Source organism: Meleagris gallopavo, chromosome 16 (assembly GCF_000146605.3).
Source record: "Meleagris gallopavo isolate NT-WF06-2002-E0010 breed Aviagen turkey brand Nicholas breeding stock chromosome 16, Turkey_5.1, whole genome shotgun sequence".
NCBI classification, from domain to species: domain Eukaryota; kingdom Metazoa; phylum Chordata; class Aves; order Galliformes; family Phasianidae; genus Meleagris; species Meleagris gallopavo.
This window is the reverse complement of record NC_015026.2, coordinates 10,046,671-10,069,133: the sequence shown is the minus strand read 5'-3', so window position 1 is coordinate 10,069,133 and position 22,463 is coordinate 10,046,671. Positions and strand designations below refer to the sequence as shown.

General features: G+C 42.0%; 1 protein-coding gene across 1 annotated transcript; it reads left to right on the top strand.

Moving 5' to 3' along the window:
- The first annotated feature begins 10,976 nt into the window (after positions 1-10,976).
- Positions 10,977-22,452, top strand: LOC100550812 (caspase recruitment domain-containing protein 11). The gene is made up of 13 exons (XM_031555870.1): positions 10,977-11,108; positions 11,517-11,729; positions 12,331-12,468; positions 13,065-13,390; positions 14,621-14,800; positions 16,347-16,499; positions 16,594-16,719; positions 17,192-17,389; positions 17,964-18,143; positions 19,184-19,238; positions 20,363-20,478; positions 21,678-21,781; positions 22,359-22,452. The coding sequence occupies exons 2-13, from the start codon at positions 11,531-11,533 to the stop codon at positions 22,423-22,425; spliced, it is 1,842 nt and encodes a 613-aa protein (XP_031411730.1). The 5' UTR covers positions 10,977-11,108; positions 11,517-11,530; the 3' UTR covers positions 22,426-22,452.
- The last annotated feature ends 11 nt before the right edge of the window (positions 22,453-22,463 follow it).

Genomic DNA, 22,463 nt, shown 5'->3' with positions numbered 1-22,463 from the left:
TTTTTTTTTACTTTCTGAGAGCCAAAGCTCTTCCTGTTATGTGCAAGGAGCAAGGTGAATACAGGGTCTTGGAAACGAACCGTTCTTTAAGAGGCTTCTTGTTGCTTTTCATCAGAACATCAATAGTCTGTGGCTCCTGCTCAGGGCCTTGCTGGTGAGATGGAGGCTGATAGCTGAGGTCCAGCAGGATGGCTCCTCACAGAAGCTGCAGTCTGTGCACTCATTTTCAGCCCTGTAGACACACGAGTGTCATTTAGCTGCTCTGACCACCGATCTTTACCATGGTCTGAAAACTCTGCTCTGCTCACTGGTGCTGGCCCTGGAACCTGAAGAGAACTTCTAAAGCACTGTGTGATCCTCAAGAGAAAATTAGGCAGAGCGTCTGAGAAAGCTTCCCTGCCCCTGAGCCGCTCTTGCCTCACAATATTGAACGATTCTTGATATATAACCTCTGCTTCCCAGTACTGATAACAAAGAAGAGCTGCTGGATTTGTCACACTGCAAAGCAGCCAGTTGTTACAATGCAGCAACTGCATTCTTGGGTGCTTTCAGCTTTTCAAGGGAATGTACAAGAATTAAACAGTGGTCCACCCAAAAGGAACCGTGAGCAGCACTTTAATAAATCCCTTTTTACCCTGGAGGACTATGTCATTGACAGCAACCAAGGGCATGCCTACACAGCCACTCCGGAAGCTTTACAAGCAATCCAGAGATCATTAATGATTGCTCTCACTCAGGACAGGTCTTGCAAACATTTCCTCCCACACTGATTTGCTGTGAACGATTGCAGCGTGAGTATACAGAGAAAGTTTTGTGGTTCCTGCCCTTCCCCAGCCTTCTCAGAGCTCTCCCACGGTGCTCGCCCACTTCTCCCTGTGTCCTCTCTTCCGTGGCGTTTTGCTTTCTGTGCTGCTTCACCAGGACGCCTGCAGAGCAGGAGCAGAACTCCTTTTTTCTCATTTCCTTCCCCTCAAGTTACTCTCTGCCCAGGGAAATGTCATTGTCATAGGGCAATGTGGGCAAAGACACGTGGCGAGCTCTTGTCCTTTACCAACCCCAGTGAGAAGATGCAAAGGCGTAGCTCTCAGTCGAAAGGGCGTCCCCCAGTAGCAGCAGCATCAGTGCTGGTGGCCAGGACAGTTCTTCTAAGAAAGCTAATAATAAAAAGGCAAGTTTTCTGTTTTAAAGGGACATGTAAAATCCTGGATGTTCTTCCTTTAAAACAATTCCTGCAATCTCCCTGATTTTTGCAGTGCCCTGGAGAACTCAGGTGATGAGTGTGTTGCTTGTAGAGGATTTGAAACACTTATTGACCTGTTTATTTTATGACAACCTTGCTTCTGTTTCTAATCCAGAGTGAGCTTTTCTGCTGTTGGTTTTGATTTTATATTGTGCTATATCATGCTAGAGTAATTTCTGCCGTAGAAGACAGAAAGGCCTTATCATCAAAGAGGAAAACCTGTGAACAGAGCAGACAGCTCCTAAAAGAGCTGTAACCTGAGTGGAGAGAAGCAGGAGTTAAACTGGCTCCTGCACTGCAATTGTTTTGGGTTACGGTTGAGGTTCCATCGCTGTGCCTGGTTCCTCAGCCTCCTCTTCCACACTGGCTTCGTTAGCAATGAGATGCTAATTAAATTTCATATTTATGATTAGAAAATAAAACCACTGGACCTTTTAAAAATAGATTTTTATGAGTTTTGGCCCAGTCAGCTGAGTCAGCAGAATAGAGTCTGCAAGGCTGAACGTGGCAGCTTTGGGAGAAAAAAGATAAATAGAGCAAATAACGATAGGAGAGTCCAATCTAAAAGCTTATGCAGTTTCTACCCTGTATTAATTTTCAGCATAGGAAAAATAATTTTATTTTTGTTCCTCCTAGAATAAATATTTCTAGTCATGCAGAAAAAAATTCTCTGTTTTGTCCCAGAGGGATCAGAGCTTAAAATTTCAGCTAATTCTTAAAATCTCAATTGCAGCTGGAGACAAAATGTAGGAAAGAGTTGATCCATCAGCAGCAGTATTTGCCATCATCTGTTAACTAGCAAAATATTGTATGGATTTAAAGGACTTCAAGTTAGCATGAGTGAATACTGACACAGCATCAGCTCTCCTCCCTGTGGGACAGATACTGCTGGAGTGGTTGCACAGCACAGGGAACCAGAACTACCTGAACACTGCTGTTACCAAATTTATAGGTGATATAGAGTGTGGTTTCATAGGTAAGAATTTGCACCTCCCAAAGATTTTAAAGGCCTTTTGTTTTTCAAACGCTTTGCATTGAAAGAATGCTGCAATTAAGAAAAGATTTTTGAAAGAGCTCAGCATCAATTTAGGCATGGAAGAAAGACCTGATCTTTAGGAGGGCTTAGCACTCAGCAGCTCTGTGACTCATAACACCAATCTATCCCACACTCTGAAGCAAGCCATGCAAAAACCTGGCCATTTATTTTAATGCCTAAATTCCACCTCCGCTCTTTGAAAATCTGACCCTAATTACATGTTGTGCCCTTGAGTAGGAATGAGAAATAGGGGAAATCAACCCTGAGGAAGCAGAACCATTCACTACTGCTCATACTGCATGTAACCTTGCTGCTTACAGACAGTGTCGCATTTAAAGCAAATGCTTTTCTGCTCAGAGTTGTTCGCCTGTGATGCTTTAAGCTACCAGGTACGGTTAATGCAGATAGCATATGAGGAATTGTTATGCTTCAAGGCATAAATTGGGAGAATGAGAGGGGGAAAAAGCTTCCACTGACTGAGTGTGTTGTGATGCTTTACCACGTGCTGTATCAAGGTAACTCTTCTTGTAAGGACTGGAATTCAGGTGACTGTCATCCTGAAAATCTTGCTTTTGTAATACTGCTCATAAATGCTGTTCTGCAGCAGCTGCCCATGCTTAAAGATTGGGATGCTCACAGATGGAGTGTATCAGTTTGCAGCTTCTGTTTTCACAAATACTTATTTCCACAGTCAGCAGAGAACCCAATAGAACGCAGCCCCCGCTCATGTGGGCTCCTTCTGAGAGACCACACTCAGGTGAACAAGCAGTCAAACATTTGGTATTTCTGAACTTTCCTACTTGATTTTTTTCCAAAGATACATGTTGAGCTGGCCTGATGTTGAGTTTCCTGATGGGAACAGAGTTTAATATCTTCCTACGGTAAGTGAATTTTTTGGGGTCAGTTTTCCACACCAAAGGTTCACAGTATTTTATTCCATATCATCAGAGCAAAGAATTCTGTTATTGATAAAGCAACAGGAGATACTTAATCCTTCCTTGCAACGTGTTGGCAGTAGGAAATATCACAGAATTGCCATGTGTTTGGCGTGGTCTCTTCCCCAGGACAGCAAGCCAAGGTCGTAAAGAAGCCACCGCTTACAGAAATGGAGTCCTTTCCCACTGAAGAAGAAAGAATCAGGCAGCTTTAAATTGCTACAGAAGTGAACTAAAGGAGCCCTCCTGCAGGATGCAGAGTGAATTCTCTCTGTTTTTTTGCAGGTTGCTTTCCTGCTCTCTGCTGCACACCTTGCAGGGCAGCTGCTCTGCTGTGCAGAGCTGAGCCCAGCAGCACCAGCAGTGTGGGAAGCGAGAGTCGGCACAGCATCCTGCAGCTCCTGCTGCAGCCAGGCATGCAGCTCTGGGTCAGGACAGAACTTCTTTAAGACTTCCCTCCACGGTGTTTGTCAGAGCTGACAGTTGCCCACAGTCGCTGTTCAGAAGAAAAGGGAAGTCAGGCAGCCCCCCGCACGGTTCTGTCTGCTATATATAGACAGCAAGTTTGAGAGAGAGGATGGTGGGTGTATGTTTCCGGTGCTGTGTGATACAGTCCCACTATAGCAGTGCAAGAAAGGAGGGGACACAGAGAAGAGGTGACCAGAAAGCATAAGTGGGAAAAATCTGTTCGTAAACCACGTGCAACCATTTCCATGCAAAAGAAGAATTTTGATTTCAAAATAGCGAGCTCCTTCTGATTCCCACTAGAGTTCTGTCCTCCCTCAGCTTCACTGATTTGATCTATTGTATACTTATTCTTGCCAAGTGGCACCCAGTTTACTTCTGCGTCTTCGTGCTCGGCTGGCTTGCTTCTTCAGGCAGCAAAATAGCACATGCGAGGGAGCAGTCTGTTCTTTGCAGTTGTTCTGTGCTTCAAATAGTTGCAAAGAGCTAAGGAAGGTTGGATAAGTCTTTACAGAGCTGTATGTAGAGCTGCTACACCTCTGCATAGTGCACTTGAGATAGTTAGGTCATCCACGTTCTCATCCTAGTCAGTATATGCTGCTGTTATAATACAGCAAACAGTTGGCAGGTGGGTTATTTTTGTAGTGTTTGGAGTAGACTTGTAAAGTTGACCTTTATGAGGGCGTATGACAGCTTTGTATTTGTTCATTCTTCAAATTTCCAAACTTCTCTTTGCCTGTTTAGTACAACTAGTTGTATTAATGGAAGTGTTAATAGCACTGATGAGAAACAGGCTGTTTTCGTAGGGTTATGCAAGTTTCATGTGCTTGCATCAGCTAATGAATCACTGACCTTACTGAGTTCTTATGTAGTTCAGTCTATACAAAGTGCTTATAAGCACTGGCTCTCTGAACCAAGGAACATGCTGCTTGTTGTAAAGTGAGCACACATTTACTGGGACCTAACCTGCAATCATCAAATCCATCTGAATGTTTGGCTAAGTTGAATTTTAAATTCAAGACTCCAGATCCGATGGCAGGAAGGTTCCTAATCACACCCTCCTACCTGCTTGCCCCCAGTTGTGCCTCCTTCTCAACTACTGAAAATCTCATTAGCAGTTGTAAAAACAGGATGAGTTAATCTCAAAGAAAAAGAATTAACCTGAGACCCCATAATAAATTCTGAAGCATTTCTTGGGCCAGCGTTCTCACGAGCCCTTCACAGCCTGAGGATGACAGCTTCTTTTTTAGATCTTTGCTTTTAGCACACATTAGCTGAAAGAAAACGTTCCTGTCAGTAGTTAATGCTGCTCTCAAGAAGAAAGGCCAGACATACAAACATTTGTACTGTGTTAGCCCAGTGATTTCTGCTGTCCTCATCGTCATGCGTAACGGAATGGAGAATATGTAGATTAAAGCTTTTATTAAATGTCGGGCTTTCAGCTCGCCGCTGCTACTTTGCAAATCCTTTTAAATAGGTACACTAAATCCTTGTGGTAAATTATTTATGCAAATTGTTGTGCTGTTTTCCTGATTTGCATGCCCAGAAGTAGCACTAATTTCTGATGTCTCAGGATCGGTGACAGGGCCTTCTCTATTTATCCCTTTCTTTGCTTTACACCCCACATTGCTTCTCTTTGCCTTTACTAAGGCTTTTCCCGTTCTCATCTGTGCCTCACTTCTGTTCTTCACTTCCATTCTGTTGATTTCCCCTTTCTTTGACTTTCTTTTTCTTTATCCTGCTCCCTTTCTATATTTCCATTTCCCTTTTTCTCACAATTCTTTCAACACTAAATCTCGTCTTTTTCCTCAAATATCTTCGCGCCATTTCTCATTGGTTGCCTGTCTCATTTCTCATTTACCATCACTAACATTATCACTTAATAATGCTGATGTTAACAGTTTCTGAAAACTGGATGTCAGATTCATAAATAATAGAAGAAAAGAGTAGTCTGATAGCAAGCACTGGCATCTGAAGGGACAAATCTTTTGGACGACCGTAGAGATAACCCAACCAACAACTGGTTGGGAACCAAATTTACATGGAATTCTGAGGTAGAAGTTTAAAATGGTGGGATGTAGTTCTGAACAGACCCATTTCTCTACCACTCACCAGAGAGGAGCTTGATTTCTAAATTAACCTGGGTCCTAATGCTGGTTGGAGATGACTCCAACCTCTGTCTCTGCTCGTAAATTCACCCTTCTGTCAGTGGTGCTTAGTGGGCACAGTGCTGAGGAAGCTAGGAACATCTTCCCTATGTGTAGAAAAACTGACAGACACAAAAATGGAGTCGTCAAAACATCACTGCTGCATTTCTTTAAGTTATTTGTAGAGGAGAATTTTTTCCATTTTCTTTGTTTATTATGGGTAATATGTGCTTTACAACCAATCTGATTGGATCTTGCATGTTCAGAGTAACGCAATCTGCTTTCAGTTTGCTATTGAGACAAAATTAGTCATTTCCTTCCTGTGTGATAACATGGTAAGAGCTCCCAAGTTCTGAACTGGCAGACCTGAAAAGGATGTCGACTTTCGATATCTTCACCAGATGGAGAGCAAAGCTGTAAAGCACAGATCTCTGCCTTTTATGAATCACAGATCACTACAGGATCCTAATAAGTATTTTTAGACTGATTAAGATCTTTCATAACAATATTTTGTTGTGCAGAACAGCATTGTTAAGGTGCAGTTTTTTTCTCCAGAATCTGATGGGTACATGACAGTGTTTTGTACGCAGGTGCAAAAGCAGACAAAAGCTACATGCAGTAAGTGTGGAATTCAAAGCAATATTATTAAGGTATTGAGCAATATTATCCTGCAATTCTGAGAAACTAGTTTGTCTTTGTTGCACACAATGTTTTCTGGTTTAGAGGATAATAAGCAAACCATTGGGTGTACTGCATTAACAACGCCTACAATTGATCCTTGCTTTATCTGTGCCCATTTCTTTTTTGCTGAGATAGTGTTAAATGGATCTGTTCTTAGTAGAGTAACTAAAGCGAAAGGAAGAGGTAATTAAAGAGAGCTCCTGTAGTATTAATTCTTCTGGCCTCTTCTGCTAGGGGAGGAATAGTGATTAGAGACAAGTCTCTGATTTATTCTATTGCCTTCATTCTTTTTCACAGAGCAGAGATACTGAAAGTGTAACATGACAGAATTCTTCATTTCTTTTCCTCTCGCTTGGTTGTTCTTGAGATAATAATTATGAAAATCAGGGGAATTTTCTTTCCCTCTTATGTTTGTAAAAGCAAGATGAATGTGCCTTTAGAGCCCTTTGACAAAGTTAGGAGGTTGTCTTGGTTCTCTCTGCTATTTAGAAAATGTGAGTAGTGGTTATGACTGTAGCTGTTGTCTGGCTTCACTGGAGAGATCCAGGTTTACCTCACTGCAGCTTTGCATGACTTTGAGTGGATTTGTATGCTGCATTTAACAGAAAGATCGACTCAGTGGGAGTGGACAGAAAATATTTGTGCTAAAGTATTCCTACTTTGAGTTTGAAGTTTCCTGCTCTTTTCCTACTTTAGTGTTCTTCCGCTTTGATATACTTATTCAATATTTTTCTTGTATATTTTATTGGAGCTGTGGCATTCAGTAGGCTGGATGAATCTTTTATTCAAAGAAGAAGTTCTGATATATACAAAGTAGTTCTTTCTATGACTGTGACCTGAAAGAGAAATACAGCCCAGCCTGTTCAACAGTGCTGCTGGCTTCAGAAAGTGTTCTTGGGCCAACGAAACCTGACGTAATAAAACCAGGTTAATAATAAATATCTTTTCTGGACCTTTTCATCTCAGTGGTTCTGCAGTCTCTGATGAATGAGTCCTACCAGGTGGGCACACTGAGAACCTGCACTTTATATTCTTTCGCATCAAAGACGGGTTAAGAATTTGTCTCCTCTTAATTGGGGGTTCAGATTTAGGCAACTCTATGGTGAACACCTTGCAAGCGTAGGCAAGCAAACTGTCATCTTAATCAATATTTAAGCCTTTGAAAAGTGGTTTTCAGTACTGCAGAACATACAGCACTGCAGCCAATACAATTGGAAACAGCTGGTATCGAGCGTTTCAGAGAGGCAGTAGTGCAAACAGAGCTCTCCTGTCTCCTTAAGCAAAGGGATGTAAGTTCTTTATCACACTTAAAACTGTGGCTTTCCTCTAAAATTAAACATAGCTCTAAATCCCCTTGTGGTTTTGTGGTTCTCTGATATTGCAAATCTACTTCTATCCATATAAGCAGCTGTTGAAAAAACCTCCCTGTTGTTTTATGTTGTCATCTAAGATGCTGGACAAACTTGAGGGAGAAAGGGCATACCCCATGAAGTCTGGAGATATGCATACATAAAGGATGCAAATGGCCTCAAAATGTTGAGGGTAATACACATAGCTTCAAAAGACTTCTTTCCATCTTTACATTTGCTTTAAAGTGTGCTAATTTACACATAATCCTTTCCTGTTTTGTATACGCATTTAACATTTAAGATGAGCAAATTTATGTTCATGCTGACATACAATTTGCACAATTTGTGTTATGGTTTCTCTTCAAATACTGCCGTTCTGTCAACATCTGTGACAAATGCAAGTCCAAAGCATTTAACAGTTCACCCCTTCCAAAACAAACTTCCTCCTACTTCCCAGTATAGGGCAAAACCCACTTTTTTGCATTTCATGAAGAGTATATCAAGAACCCAGCAGTGCCAGCTGAAGCTTCCATTTGCAGTATGTTCCAATATTAACAAGCTGCCAGGAATTCACAACAAGGGATGCAAATAATGAAGTAACTGAAGGGTTAATTTCTGCACCAACAGGAAATTAATCACAGAAATGAAGCCTCGTATCAGCTTTGATGGAGAAAACTTTACAGAAGCCCTGGTTCTGAAGCCTGGAGGCTTTATTCCCTTGATTGGTGAAGTGTCACTGACATATGAAAGTATGGAGCTAGAGTGAGAACAGAGAACTGCTTTAGTGGCAAAGTGATTTGTTTGGTTGGAAAATAAAAGAAAAAATAGCAAACATGGAGGAAGATTCATCTGTGCATAACAGCCATGAGAAGGATAGTCCCTGAGAGAGCTAGGGAGATGAAGAGAATAGAATGTTTCATTCAGTGTAAAAAGGGATTCTCTTTATTTGTCTGCATCTATAGATGCCTTTGAAATGGATGGGACTGGCTGAGATTATTACTGGATGAAGATCTCCTGCAGTTAAAAGCTACACTGTGTACTAACTACTGAAAGGAGCAGCAGGAGAGCAATTTTTTTAACTGCTGTGGCAATTCTTACTTCTTTTTGGCTAATGCCTGCTGAAGTCAGCCTGAGTCTGTGACTTCACACCTGTGATTTGTAATGGACAATGCAGTCTTTCTGACTTATCACAACTTGTGAATATGTTAGGTTACAGCTCAAGAGGTGCTGGAGTCAGAAATGAAGTAAGGATAACAGCCAGCAGATGAAATAGCTGATTACACAGCTGAAAGCATTTTAAGTCTGCCTTTTTATCCTATAAGTGAGAACAACTTTTGTGCAGGATCATCGCAGCAAGGAAGCAGGGAGGAAGGTCCTTCAAAATCCTGCAGAACAGATGCACTGCTGAAAATCTCCTTTTAAAATGGAGTCCCCTCGTGCAATCCTTTAGCGGTGTCCAACTGTTTCGCTTGTCACGCCTGGTTTTGTACCAACAGAACAAAACTTTGACCCGTCCACAAGTATTTTATTTCTTATTCAGTGTTATATTATTTACTAAATCAAAGAACGATGTGGTTCCTGTGAAGGGTGCTGTTTTAATATCACCCTTTGGTTTCTGTTGTCTTCGGAAAAGCTGCAAAAGACAGAGGGGTTACCTGAGGTTTGTACTCTGGGCATGGAACCACAGCAGAAAAATAACAGATCTCTTATGCCCATACATGAAGGATTATTTGTTAAATATATTTATCATATCATGTAAGAAATGTATTCACGTTGAGAATTATGCTGATGAGTGAACTTTTCTTTGAATTGTTTAAATCCCTTACTAATGTCCTCAGGGAACTGCTGACACAGAGTGCAATAAGTTCTGGTTCGATGCAGCAGGCTGTTGGATATTTTGCAATTTACAAAAGTCAGGCAAGTGCTGCTGAGATGCACCTGGGAGCTCAGTGGAACACCTCCCCACACAAAGGGCCTGCAAGATACCCTTGTTTAGTTGTGATAGCTGTGGCTTTGAGATGACTAAAATACTGCAGGACCTTGCTGCCTTCTCCCAGAAGTTCAGCTTTTCCAGTTGTGCAGTGTGTGTTAAATTTGCAATTTAGATTAATTAAGATTGCACCTTGCAGCACAGCTCTTCCCTCCTCTGGGGGCAGCCGTCTCTTTTGGCCCCACTGTTGGCAGCCACAGAGCTGCTGTTTGTGTACAGTCAGAGCAAATGCTGAGGAAGTGCTTCCTGGGATATGAAATGATAAAGAAAAGAATTCTGGAGTGTGAGAGAGAGCAAAATGGGCAGTTCTGTTACCTATCCATGAGGAAGCCATTCCGTTTTTTTTGGGGGGGGGGATGCTGAAGGCCAGCCTGGAAATTTGCACACTATGGCACAGCCTTTGAAAGCACTACGCAAGGAAAGGGCTCTTTGTAGGACAGCTCTGCATCCGACTGTGATAGAACACTGACAGACACATTATCCAGCAGATTAGCACTTGCATTTATACTTTCCAGAATAAGGAGTTAATAGCCTTTGGCTATAATAGCTGGCTCTGCCCAGCGTAATGCAGCACGCTCTGCAGTTTCTACAGAAGCTAAGGAAATTATAACGTGTTGGAGAGAGCCCTTCTGGTCCTAGAAAAACAAGGCTTGCTTTTGAGCTCTTTAGTTACTGATTACCAGAAAAGCCTCATAAAGCACAGCTCCATCTCTTATGGCCTGGGAGCAGCACGTTGTTTTGTACCGTGGCCTCTGGTGGGCTAGGAGAACTCTTGGAATAGAAGCTGAACTGTTGCATGCCATCTGTGTTGCAAGAGCTTGGAAAAGCAAGAATGCAAAACTAGGACTTGGTTCCAGAGTTTGACATTTATCACAAATTTAAGAGGGAAAGATTTTTACAGCTTCTCTGCTATTGACTTAACTTTAGTACAGAGTTTTTCACCTCATTGCCTGCCTTGTAACCTTCTCTAATGAGGTGGTTACAAATTAGGAGCTGGCAGGAAATTGCTGAGCAAGCACTGAGAGGCCATGTGATAACTTTTTATGAGTCAAGAATGTTTTCTGACTCGAGGGCCAGGCCTGAGCTCACAGGTGCCTGTGTTCACCCCCATGTCAGTCAGTCCATACACAGCTACAAAGGACAGACATACAGAACTACTCACTTGGATGTTAACTCTTCCTGAGGTTCATTTACATGAGTTGGCTCATCACGTTTATGCAGGAGAATTGCAATTCCAATCTGTGCAGCTGAGAGGAGCAGAGGAGGTAAGAATGGCATAATTAGGTGCCTGCAGCAACTATTTGTCTCTGCTCTGGATTCTGTGCATTCTTATCCTTCCTTGCATTGCACCGTGTCCTTTATCATTGTTTCTATTATGAAGAGGGACTCTGACTTAAAGAGACCTTCGTGGGCTTAGCAGAGCTACAGATTCATCACTCGCAAGCAATATGCAATAGTTCATAGGCTCAAGATAGAACTTCTCTGAACTGTCACTTTCCAGATGAGTTGTGAAAAGGCTGCACTTCAGTTCCAGCAGTTTCAATATAGGGCAAACTCAGCATTAGAAGTGATTTTAAACTCATCCAATGTAACATGGAAGCCACCAAAAAAAAAGTAGCAGGATATAAAGCGCCCTGTTTGATGCTCATATGCCAATTGTTTCCCTTCTTAAGGAGGAGAGCCAGAGATGGATGACTGCCTGGAGACACTGAAAGATGAGGAGGAAGCTTTGTGGGAGAATGTGGAGTGCAACCGGCACATGCTGAGCCGGTACATCAATCCAGCCAAGCTGACCCCGTACCTGCGGCAGTGCAAAGTAATCGATGAGCAAGATGAAGATGAGGTGCTTAACTCGCTTATGCTGCCCTCCAAAATTAACCGAGCAGGTAATTATTTTATGAGTGGCTACATCTGTATCCCTGTCTCAGCTGCATTACCTTGCTGAGTCTGGAGGGAACCCATATTGAGTTACAGATTACCACATGGAAACCCTACATCCCATTTTCAGGAGATTTAACGAAAAGGGTGGAATCTGCTGCTGGTATTTTGATAACAATGACTCTTGCCACTGCTGTGCAGGCTGGAGCTTGTGAGGTTCGTATTCCCATCACAACTGTGGCAGACATTTCAGTTTGCATAAGCAGCAGCCATTCCAAGAGCAAGTTCTCCACTGCCTTGTGGTGCTTCATGGTTTGTCAGTGCAGGGTCTGCCATCCCAGCATGTCAGTGCTCCTGGGGGAGGCTTCGTTTGGAATTTCTGCTCCTGAGGACGATTTTCCTGCACACCTTTAGAGTAATAATCTGCACAGACATAAGGAATACGTGGCATTACTTCATGAGTTCAGCTGAACCCAGCCAGCCATGTTTTCCACAGCGCATTTCTGTGGCAGAGACAAACCCAAGACTAGTCTGACTTCGGGGATACAATGCTTATGCTTCTCACAGTGCTGTTATGTCACCTCTCTGTTCTCTCTGGGTTGTACTCAGGGCGGCTGCTGGACATTCTTCACACCAAGGGCCAGAGGGGCTATGTGGTTTTCTTGGAGAGCTTGGAGTTTTACTACCCTGAGCTCTACAAACTGGTGACAGGAAAGGAGCCCACACGGAGGTTTTCCACTATTGTTGGTGAGTAGGATCAGTTGAAATAAGGACCGTCTTGAAGACTGGGTTTGTATTTCAGGCAAGAACTGCAAATGAAAGCTGGTCTGTTAGTAGCATCTTGCAGTTTTTCAATCCCCTTCAGTTCACAAGGAGGGAGCAATGAGGGAAGTATAAAGAAAGGGAATGTCTCAGTTGTCTGAATGGGGCTGAAGAGCTTCAGATGGAATGAAAGCCACTACAAGAGGTCTCAGCAGATGTAATTTACATTGATAGCTGACACATGCACAGTACACCTGAAGGATTCAGATTAATTGTACATGTACACGTCCATTTTACAAAATTTGTGCTATTTCCACAGGCCTGTCAGCTCAGCTGAAGCAATAAAACAAATGTTAGCGCTGCTTGTAGAATCCAAACGAGCTGTATGTTTGTATACTGTGATTCTGGTAATAGTGTGCTGTGTAATACTTGTCCTGTTGCCAGTTAGATGTATAAGTGTGTGTTTGTGCATATTCCACACGTACATAATTCGGGGCACTTGTTTCACATTGAGTTCTGCCGATCATGCTTAGCGTTAGGTTTCTTTATGAGAAGTTGATAAGCTGTTCAAACATTTTCAGTGGAGGAGGGACATGAAGGCCTTACCCATTTCCTGATGAATGAGATCATTAAGCTCCAGCAGCAAGTAAAGACGAAAGACATGCAGCGCTGCGACCTCTTGGCTAAGTCTCGCCAGCTGGAAGACGAGCGAAAGCAACTAAAACTGAACAAGATAGAGCTGATGACCTTCCAGGAGAGATACAACAAGATGAAGGAGGAAAGGAACAACTACAATGATGAGCTGGTCAAGGTGAAGGATGAGAACTACAATCTGGCCATGAGATATGCCCAACTGAGTGACGAGAAGAGCATGGCTGTGATGAGGAGCCGAGACCTGCAGCTCGAGGTGAGAGAGATGCTCTGGGTTTCTTTAATCAGAAGTAGCAATGGAGGATGCCAGTGGCAAAGTGAGTTTTCCGCGGATAGCAGAGAGGTGTAGAGCTCATTTGCTTTGCTCACTCAGATGATTAAAGGCATCAAGGTTCTGAAATTCCTACTGCAGTGTTGTGTATCAGTGGCAGATAATTTACACGCTTGTATGAAATGAGCAGGACATAACGTACATTGTTTGCTAAAATCATAATTTTAGCTTTTCAGGCTCAACAATATGCAGCATGACAGTTATTCAGGCTTACATTACAGTGTTTTCCTCAAAAAAGCCTCATAACAAGTACTGGAGTATCTTGGGACCACTTATAAGACAGAAAGAATTACTTCAAGTGCCATGAAATTTATGCTTATGGGTATGTCACAGGTGAGGCAGAATAAACAGCTACCCACAGTGGATCTGGATGCTGAGGTTTATTTTAGAACCGATGAGATTAGACGTTTTTACAGCACTTTGATTTTTCACAGTCATTTATTGCTCCCTCACCTCAGTGCCACCTTTTCTGAGCCCCAGTATCCCTTCCCTGCAGGGAGATGCCACAGGAAGGTTGGTCAGCAGTTTGTGTTGCTTTGTCCTTCTCGCTGCCACCAGTCAGTGTTAATGGCCGATGTCCCTGACTATCCCCCAGCATTCGTATCTGTACATCACTCTGACCTCCAGTTTACTCCACCACTTTCAGACCTTTTCCCCAGTCAGGATCATCACCTCTTTCTTTCTAGGCTCCCTTCATTCTGAAGCCACTTCCTGGGGGCCTCTCTTTTCATTCCAGAGCCGCAAGTCTCTGGTTTTCCCAATCCAAATAGCCTATGTGCAGAAGCACAGTGTGTGGTCAGCCTCGTGAGCAGTATATCTGTCTCGTATCTCTTTATTTATTGGAGAATTGAGAATATGATGCTCTTACTCTAGTTCAGATGTTACCAAAATTTACAGCCGGCCCGTACCTGGGATAGCTAGCAAGTAGTAAACTTCTGCTTGAGAGTTCAGAAGTTCAGATCAGGGCATTTATCACACATGCATATCTACCCAATTATCTGCTTGTTAGCATTCACAGTTTAAGCTATTTTTTCCACCTATGACAGTATGCTTTCACCCGAAGGTGAGAATGTTTTCAAAACAGTCAATACCTGAGCTTGAAATGATTTCTTGTCTTCCCTGTCTCTCCTTCTCACTGCTCCCTGGCCGCTGTAGATTGACCAGCTGAAGCACCGCCTGAACAAGGTGGAAGAGGAATGCAAGCTGGAGAGGAACCAGTCACTGAAACTGAAAAATGATATTGAAAACCGACCCAAAAAGGAACAGATGCTGGAGCTGGAGCGGGAAAACGAGATGATGAAAACTAAAATCCAGGAGTTACAGTCTATCATTCAGGTACCACTACACCGAAAAGCTCTGCCACTTCAGCTTACCTCTCTTGCTTACCCAGGTGATGGGTTCAGAAAGCTTTGACCACTCCTTGCCTCCAGGCATTCCCACACTCTCCTCCCACACTATCTCACGTACCCCAGGAGGACTTCTACCAAAACTGTTGTCATCTATTAAGTCAAGCTGTTGGGAAATGAGCTTGCCCTTGGTGCAGAGCACAGCGGTTTAACTAATGAGCATTCAGCTCCTTCCTTAACCCTGCTGTGGTTCTTTGTACCAATCTGTCACTACAAAGCTGTGTTAAACAACAGCCTAGATGTTAGTGACTCTTCTTCTGTGCTATTGTGCCAAAAGATCCTGATGAAGCATGGGATAGTAAAGGTTTCTATTCTTGGTTTGTCACTAGTTACCAGAATGCCCCACAGAACACTGCTGTGCACAAGTGTCTTAACTGACCCTTTTTTGGGCAGATGGGGAAAAAGTATGATATGCAGCTAATTTAGCACTGTGTTGCTCTGTAAAGAACATAGTCAAATACTGAGATGTGTGTGAGTGCTCAGCACTTTGCTGGGCAAGGCTTGAAGCCTTTTAAAATGACACTTAATATCAATAGAATGCATTTTGGAACATGGCTTTAGCCTTTAGCAGTGTCCAACAATTCATACTTCTAATACAAATCCAATTCAAAGGTTGAAAAAGTGTGTAGTGCAGAAGACTCTCAGAGTTGTGGTCCATGTAGGCAGTCTCATATTGATCGTCTTACAGGACCTGAGGAAATAAAGAAATGATCGAGAAATATCTCAAAACAAGGTTGAAAATCTCCTAAGAGAAATTATAACTAAACAAAAGGCAGTTTGTTTTAGAAATATTTACTTAATTAGGTAGCCAGAATGTCACTGAAATCTCCAACTTAGTCTAAGTATTTTAGAAACAAATAAGCACGATACTTGCTTGCATTTTGTTCCTTTTTTGTTTTCCATTTATGGCTAATTGTGAATGACAATTTATTCATTGAAACCTGCTTTGGTAATCCTGATAATTTTAAAGCTGAGAGGAAAGAAGTATTGCTAGAGACCACAGAAAATGAAACAGAGGTACAAGCTACTTTCAGGCATGTTTAATATTCTCTAAGCATAGCCCTCCAAAGCCTATACATGCTTTAAAAATGTCCCAGAATGTTTTCTTAGGCCCTGCTCTTTGGCAAAGGATGAATTTTGTGTTCAGTGAGAGCTGATTAATAGAGAAGAACTTTGAATGCAGGGCTTGGAGTGAAGAATTGTGAATGCATCCAAAATGGATCAAATTATAGCCAGCACAATAAAACAGTAAAACTGTTCCATCATCAGACTATTCTGACAGCACAACAGCCTTTATTCATCTTCTTTGACAATATCTTAAAATATGAACGAATGTCCATTCCTTCTGCTGCTTTCCCATTGCAATACCATGTTCATTTTCTATTCCTCTTGTTTGTTACTGTCTTTGTTTTTATTTTTCCTGCAATATTCTTTTCTCTTTCCCCGGCCTGTCTATTAAAAACATGTTTCCTCAGGCTGACAAGCGGAGTTTACCAGATTCAGACAAAGCCATTTTGGATATCCTGGAGCACGATCGTAAGGAGGCACTGGAAGATCGTCATGAGTTGGTCAACAAGATCTTTAATCTCCAAGAGGAGATTCGTCATGTGGAGGACTTGAGAGACAAGGTGAGAAATAAAGGATGAAAAGAAGCAGGATATGTCAGGCTGGTACCCAAAAGACCTCTAAGAGCAGTGGTAGCTAACAGACTGTTATTCTCAGTATCTTGAAGAGAAAGAAGATTTGGAGTTGAAGTGTTCAACACTAGGAAAAGACTGTGAGATGTATAAGCACCGTATGAACACTGTGATGATACAGCTAGAAGAGGTGGAGAAGGAGCGAGACCAGGTATCTAAGTATTGAAGTGGGGAAAATTTGTAGCAAAAGCTTATATCTCTTCTGTGACACTCTAGGGAATTATGGGTAATTGGATCCAAAACACCACAAAAACATGAACATTTACAAGAAATTGGTATTTATGGAAGTAATTTTACACAGGGTAATATTATGCTGTTCCCACAGTGTAGCATCCACCAGGCAGAACCAAGAACTTAGCAACAGCTCCTGCAGGTTTTGTCTCAGTGTCAAGTGACCCAATTTGCACTCTAGATTATTTTGCCACCTGCCAAGAGGGAGCTGGAAATGAACCACCCTCATTATCATTATTTTTAATGATACTACTGTGGCACGCACCCTGGTCCTTACTGCTATGTTAATTGGTGGATGGTTACAATTTCTGAAGTCCTTATTCCAAATGCATTAGAAACAAAACCATCGGGAGAAGACCCAAATGCAAAACAGATTCTTCTGTCCACCGCAGGCGTTCCGCTCACGTGATGAGGCTCAGACACAATATTCACATTGTCTGATTGAAAAAGATAAGTACAGGAAGCAGATTCGGGAGCTGGAGGAGAGAAATGATGAACTCCGAATTGAAATGGTTCGGAAAGAAGCCTGCATTGTTAACTTAGAGTGCAAACTCCGAAGGCTCTCTAAGGACAATAATTGTCATGACCAGGTAGGGATGAGGTAGATGTGCTTGCATTCTTTTTTTAGGATTTCTGTCTTTAAAATATTTCCACTTGGAATGAAGAGGGTACTCTATTCCTTCTGTGAATTAACAAAAAAAACTACTTCCTTCTACTAAATGTCAATACTCCAAGAATTTCTTCGGTACAGTGGGGATCACGTTGTCTGTGTCTTGCACACAGTTCTCAAAGGCTGGCATTTCACATCCTGATTTGAATTGTAAGGGAAAGAAATGCAAAAGGAATGCATTTTTGCACTGGCGTAGAAACTATGAAACACAGTTCTCAAAGGCTGGCATTTCACATCCTGATTTGAATTGTAAGGGAAAGAAGTGCAAAAGGAATGCATTTTTGCACTGGGGTAGAAACTGTGAATTCTTTTGAGGAACATGCTCCACTGAACAGAAAACAGATATGGGGAGTTATTGATTTGGGACTGGGCCACATTCTGCATGAGCTTCTGAAGCTCTCAACTCACAGAAAGTCCTGTCAGATTGCTCTTAAGGGGAGTCATAAGGAGCTGTACCAAACTCCTTCTCAGAAGTCTTTCCTTCTGATCTTCAGAGTTTGCCACGCAATCTGCCCATCACTATTATCTCCCAGACCTTTGGCACTTCGAGCCCAAAAGCCAATGGTCAGGAAGCAGATGACTCCTCCACATCAGAAGACTCACCAGAAGACAACAAATTCTTCTTGCCTGATCAAGCTCGACTCAAGAGAAGAGTGAACCTAAAGGGAATCCAGGTATGTCTTAATATCAGGCTGGAGTGGTTCAGTGCAGGGACTGTTAGAACTAAGATAATAAAACATTGTGGTTATGCCTCTGAAACTGGTATAAAAATAGGATTTGTATAAGTTTTTGCCCTGTGGTGATTTATGCCTTGAGGAGCAGATATAATCAGGTTTCATTGACCATTTTTTGTCCTTTATCCCTCTTGCTTCTGTTGTTCATTCACGTTCTTAGAGCACTGTCAATAAATTGATTCATTGCCTCCTTACCAGGAGTGAAAAAAATGATATAATGCCCAAAGTCTAGAGCACAAGGAACTGAAGGTGGAAATCGAAGCACGGGTGGAAAATCTTGCATCAGCTGGAAGGAATAATAGAAAGAATGGACACGAATTTGAGTCAAATTAACTGTCTAATTTAGGATTAAATTATGGCAATTTCCTCTCACAGAAGAGTAAGAGGTAGCACGTGTTAGGTCTAAGATTTCCCCAAATGGCTGCACTTATTATCCTGTTATTATCTGATGCAATATTCACATGTTGTAAAAATATATATATATATATACATATATATATACATATACATACATACATATATATATATATATATACACAAGCTAACATTTGGAGTTTTGAGCTTCTCCTCACTCTCATTTGCATTTGAATTCTCCCTGCCCTTCATAACCTTTCTGAGCTTTGACTGTTGTTATTACTTACGGCAGTGGAGCTGCATTTTGTACACTGCATGCTCCAAAAGGATGTCTGTTGTATTAACAGCTGCCTGAAGCCAGTCCCAAGGCACCCACTTCACCTTTTGTCTCTTTGTTCCCTCAGCAGAATCTGGAAATTGCTAAGCATTTGGGCCAGACTTTAAAAATAGTTAAGTAGCTCCCATTCGTGGCGGTGGCATTTAGATACCTAAATATCTTCAAAATTTGGAGTCCTGTCGTTTAAATGAAGGAAAATACCTTGCAGCACAGCAGTGAAAAAAAAGGGGTGAAAATATCTGTTTTACAGTGTGTAGCAAATATCCTGCATTTGTTTTTGTCTTTTTAGATAAATCCAAGAGCCAAATCCCCTGTCAGCATGAACAGAACATCAGAGTTTCAAGGTCAGAAATAGCACCTATGTCCTTACTCCTTTTCTGTTGCTTTGTCTCATTTGTTCAGTCTCTTTAAGTTGTTTTAACAAACACTGTGACCCAGGAGACTCTTAACTAAGCTCGAGACAGCAAAATAGTTCTTCTCACTGTAAACAATGTCATAATTTGAAGCAGTCGGGTGCTCTACTTGATCAACCTCTCCATCCAAAGGTACCTCCACAGACGCACAATACTACATCCCATATCTTGCCTAACTTTTTTGTTTACTTAATCTTCCCTTTATCTCATCAAAATTGTGAAGGCTTTATTGTATTTCTTTTACAAAAAGTCATTATACTCTTTTCTTTTTGCTGTTGGAAAGATCCTTCGAGCCGAAGAGACCCCAGTCTAGAGATCCTCTAATGAATTTATTTGTCCTTCAGCAAAAAGGAATTCATTTTAAATCTAAGACACCGCAATGGCCTGGAGGAAGGGCTGACCCATCCGCCAGCCAGCTGCCAAGTTACCAAATTGGTTGCTGTATGCTCCTAATTCCTCTTACTTAGCTAACAATGTTCTCCAAACAAACGTCGTATGCAGCACTTCCTTCATTTGTTATGTGCTGTGTTGTACAAAATAAGAAGGTAAACGTGGTTCCTGCTGCAAGATGTTGTATTTGTTTAGCATCGAATAATGGCAACATTTGTCCAAATTAGAGGTGCTGAAGGTGGGAGGGGGTCTGTCAAGAAATTCATGCTGTGCTTCCTAGGGCTGCCTGCGGCTGCATCATCCCTGTTGGGAGCGCTAGTTTTTTAAAACAAATCCCAGGTTGCCGGATAATGGGGATACAACACAAATAATTAACGAATTAATAAAACAACCCTCCAAATTTGTGAATGTGTATTCATGGGACTAACAAAAAAAAAGCAGAGGAAAGGGCTGAAGGAAGTGTGTTGATGGGGAGCTAGGTGGGCAGCAAAAAGGGCTCTGGTGCCACCCTCAGCCCCTGCACAGCACAGGATGGAAAGCGAGACAAACTGAAGTGGAAAGATAATTGTAAGCCTTGTTGAAATCTGTGAAAGACTCTGTATTGGAAGTGACCTAACCTAATTTTCCTCGGTGTCTTTATTTTTCTCTGTCATCTGTGAGCGCAGCAGTCAGAGCGCAGGACGAAGATGGGGCTGATGCCAGCAATGGCCGCACAGACAATAGTTCCTCTAATTCTGTTTCCATCAGTAACTCCATCAGCAGCTGTGAAGTCAGCAAAATTGTAAGGAGCCTTCAGATGTCCCTTCCCTGCTATGACCTCCTTTCCTGGTGTGGCTGAGAGCTTCTGCAGCCCCATGTTGTCACCTCACTGGCCGCCTGGCTGTAACCCAACCGCAGCCCCTTGTCAGAAGCTTAATTGTCTTATCAGCATGTTCTTAGAACTGTGTTAGCAGCCTTTTCCAAAATCACAGGATTGGACTTTGTTTATTTAAAAAGATTTTAGATATTTATGACCCTTCACTGTGTCCTTATGCCGTTTCATGTTTACTGTTAGAAAGACAAGATTTTCTTTAAAAGCTGCTTTGTAATGCAAGAAAATACTCAGGTTTTAGTTGTTGTTTTTATTTTTTTGAGTCCTCTGAAGATTCCCCCATTTGTAAGTAACAGGCAGTGAAAAGAGGGGTGCAGATCACAGTTGGAAGTTTCTGCATGCCATAGCCAAACCATTTCTTCCCTGCTTGCTGTATCCCCCTGATCTCTCAAGGTAGATATCCCATTATACATATGTGAGCACTGACACAGCAGGACAAGCAGGAAGAGAGAGTGCTCTTGTGGAGCGTTAGTAAAAAAGAACAAAACATCTTTCTAGAATGCTGTGAAAAATGCTGCCCCCAGGAAATTAAAATTATAGCTGAGAATAGCCAAGAAAGAACTCCCTGCCACTTGTAATAAGTTTAGCTGGTTTAGGAATATTCTTTGGAATATCTTTTGGATGTTTTGATCACTTAACTGTCTTCTTCCCTGCAGTACAATTTGCAGTTTAGACTGCAAACCAATGTACTAGATTAGTAATGGAATATATGGAGATATGTGTTTTACTTCCTCATTCCTACTGTATTTGTGTGTAAATATATATATACACACACACACAGTCTGCTTTTCATCCTCTTCCACCTATATATCAGCTTGCATCACACACTGCAGATGAAGTTAAAATCCTTCAGTAAATCAGCCAGCTGTGTGTCACAGAATGAGGTTCACTGCCATCAAGCACTCTGTACATAGGGCTGTAATACTCAGCATATGAACATGAATGCTCCTGTACAGAACATCTGTGAGCAGAGAATCCATTCTTCTTACTGTGGGATGAGCTTCTCAGTGCAGAGCAGTACGAGCAAGCTAGCAGGATAATGCTCCTGTAAGTTAGAAGTGATAGATTTAATGCAAGTGTCCTTTCTCTTGCATGCTGCTTTTTAAAAGCAAACCCTGAGAAATCGCAATGACAGCATCATGTCTACCACTCCTGAGCCTCCAGGAAACGACTCGATCGTCAGACGCTGCAAAGAGGATGCTCCTCCCTGCAGGTGTGTGGCTGTGCTGCTGAAACGTGCCTTATGCCCTCTTATCAGTAGGGGAAAAGGCACCCCGCCTTGGCAAGGTCTGAACGTGGCCTTATTTTGTTAAACTATTGAGTACTAAATTCAGGTTATCTTGAGACCGTTTCCAGAAGTTCACTGTGCTTTATAACTTGATAATTAGCCCACAGAAATTAGATTTGTGAACATAATCCAAAATAATTGCTACCCTCGTGCCAAGTTGCAAGTTTCACAGTTCACCTGATCTCGGTTTCTGGGGGGAAAAACGTGAGATTGTAGTTCAAGATGTAGGAAAAGTTACATTATTTCCTTGCTTATGCACGGTGTAAAAATAGCTGGTTCTTCCTAAACCAAGTACAAAAAATCACCCCTCACCTGAAGCCACGTGTGAGGGATATCAGCTTCACGAGGGTCCTGCAAATCATTGTGGGTGGAAAAGACAACAAGCTGTTATTTAAACGGCTTTGCAACCAAACAGCGTGCTTTAATGAAAGTGCTGAAAGTGGGAAAGTGAACATCTTCTTTCTTTCTCTTCTGTTATCTCACATTTTGTTTTTAATTTCAGCTTGGTTGAAGAGGACAATGACAGCTTTGGATTTGATGCTTTGGAACTAGATGGTAAGCAAATGTAATAGTTTAACTGTGAGATGTGATGAGCTCATCAGCTACA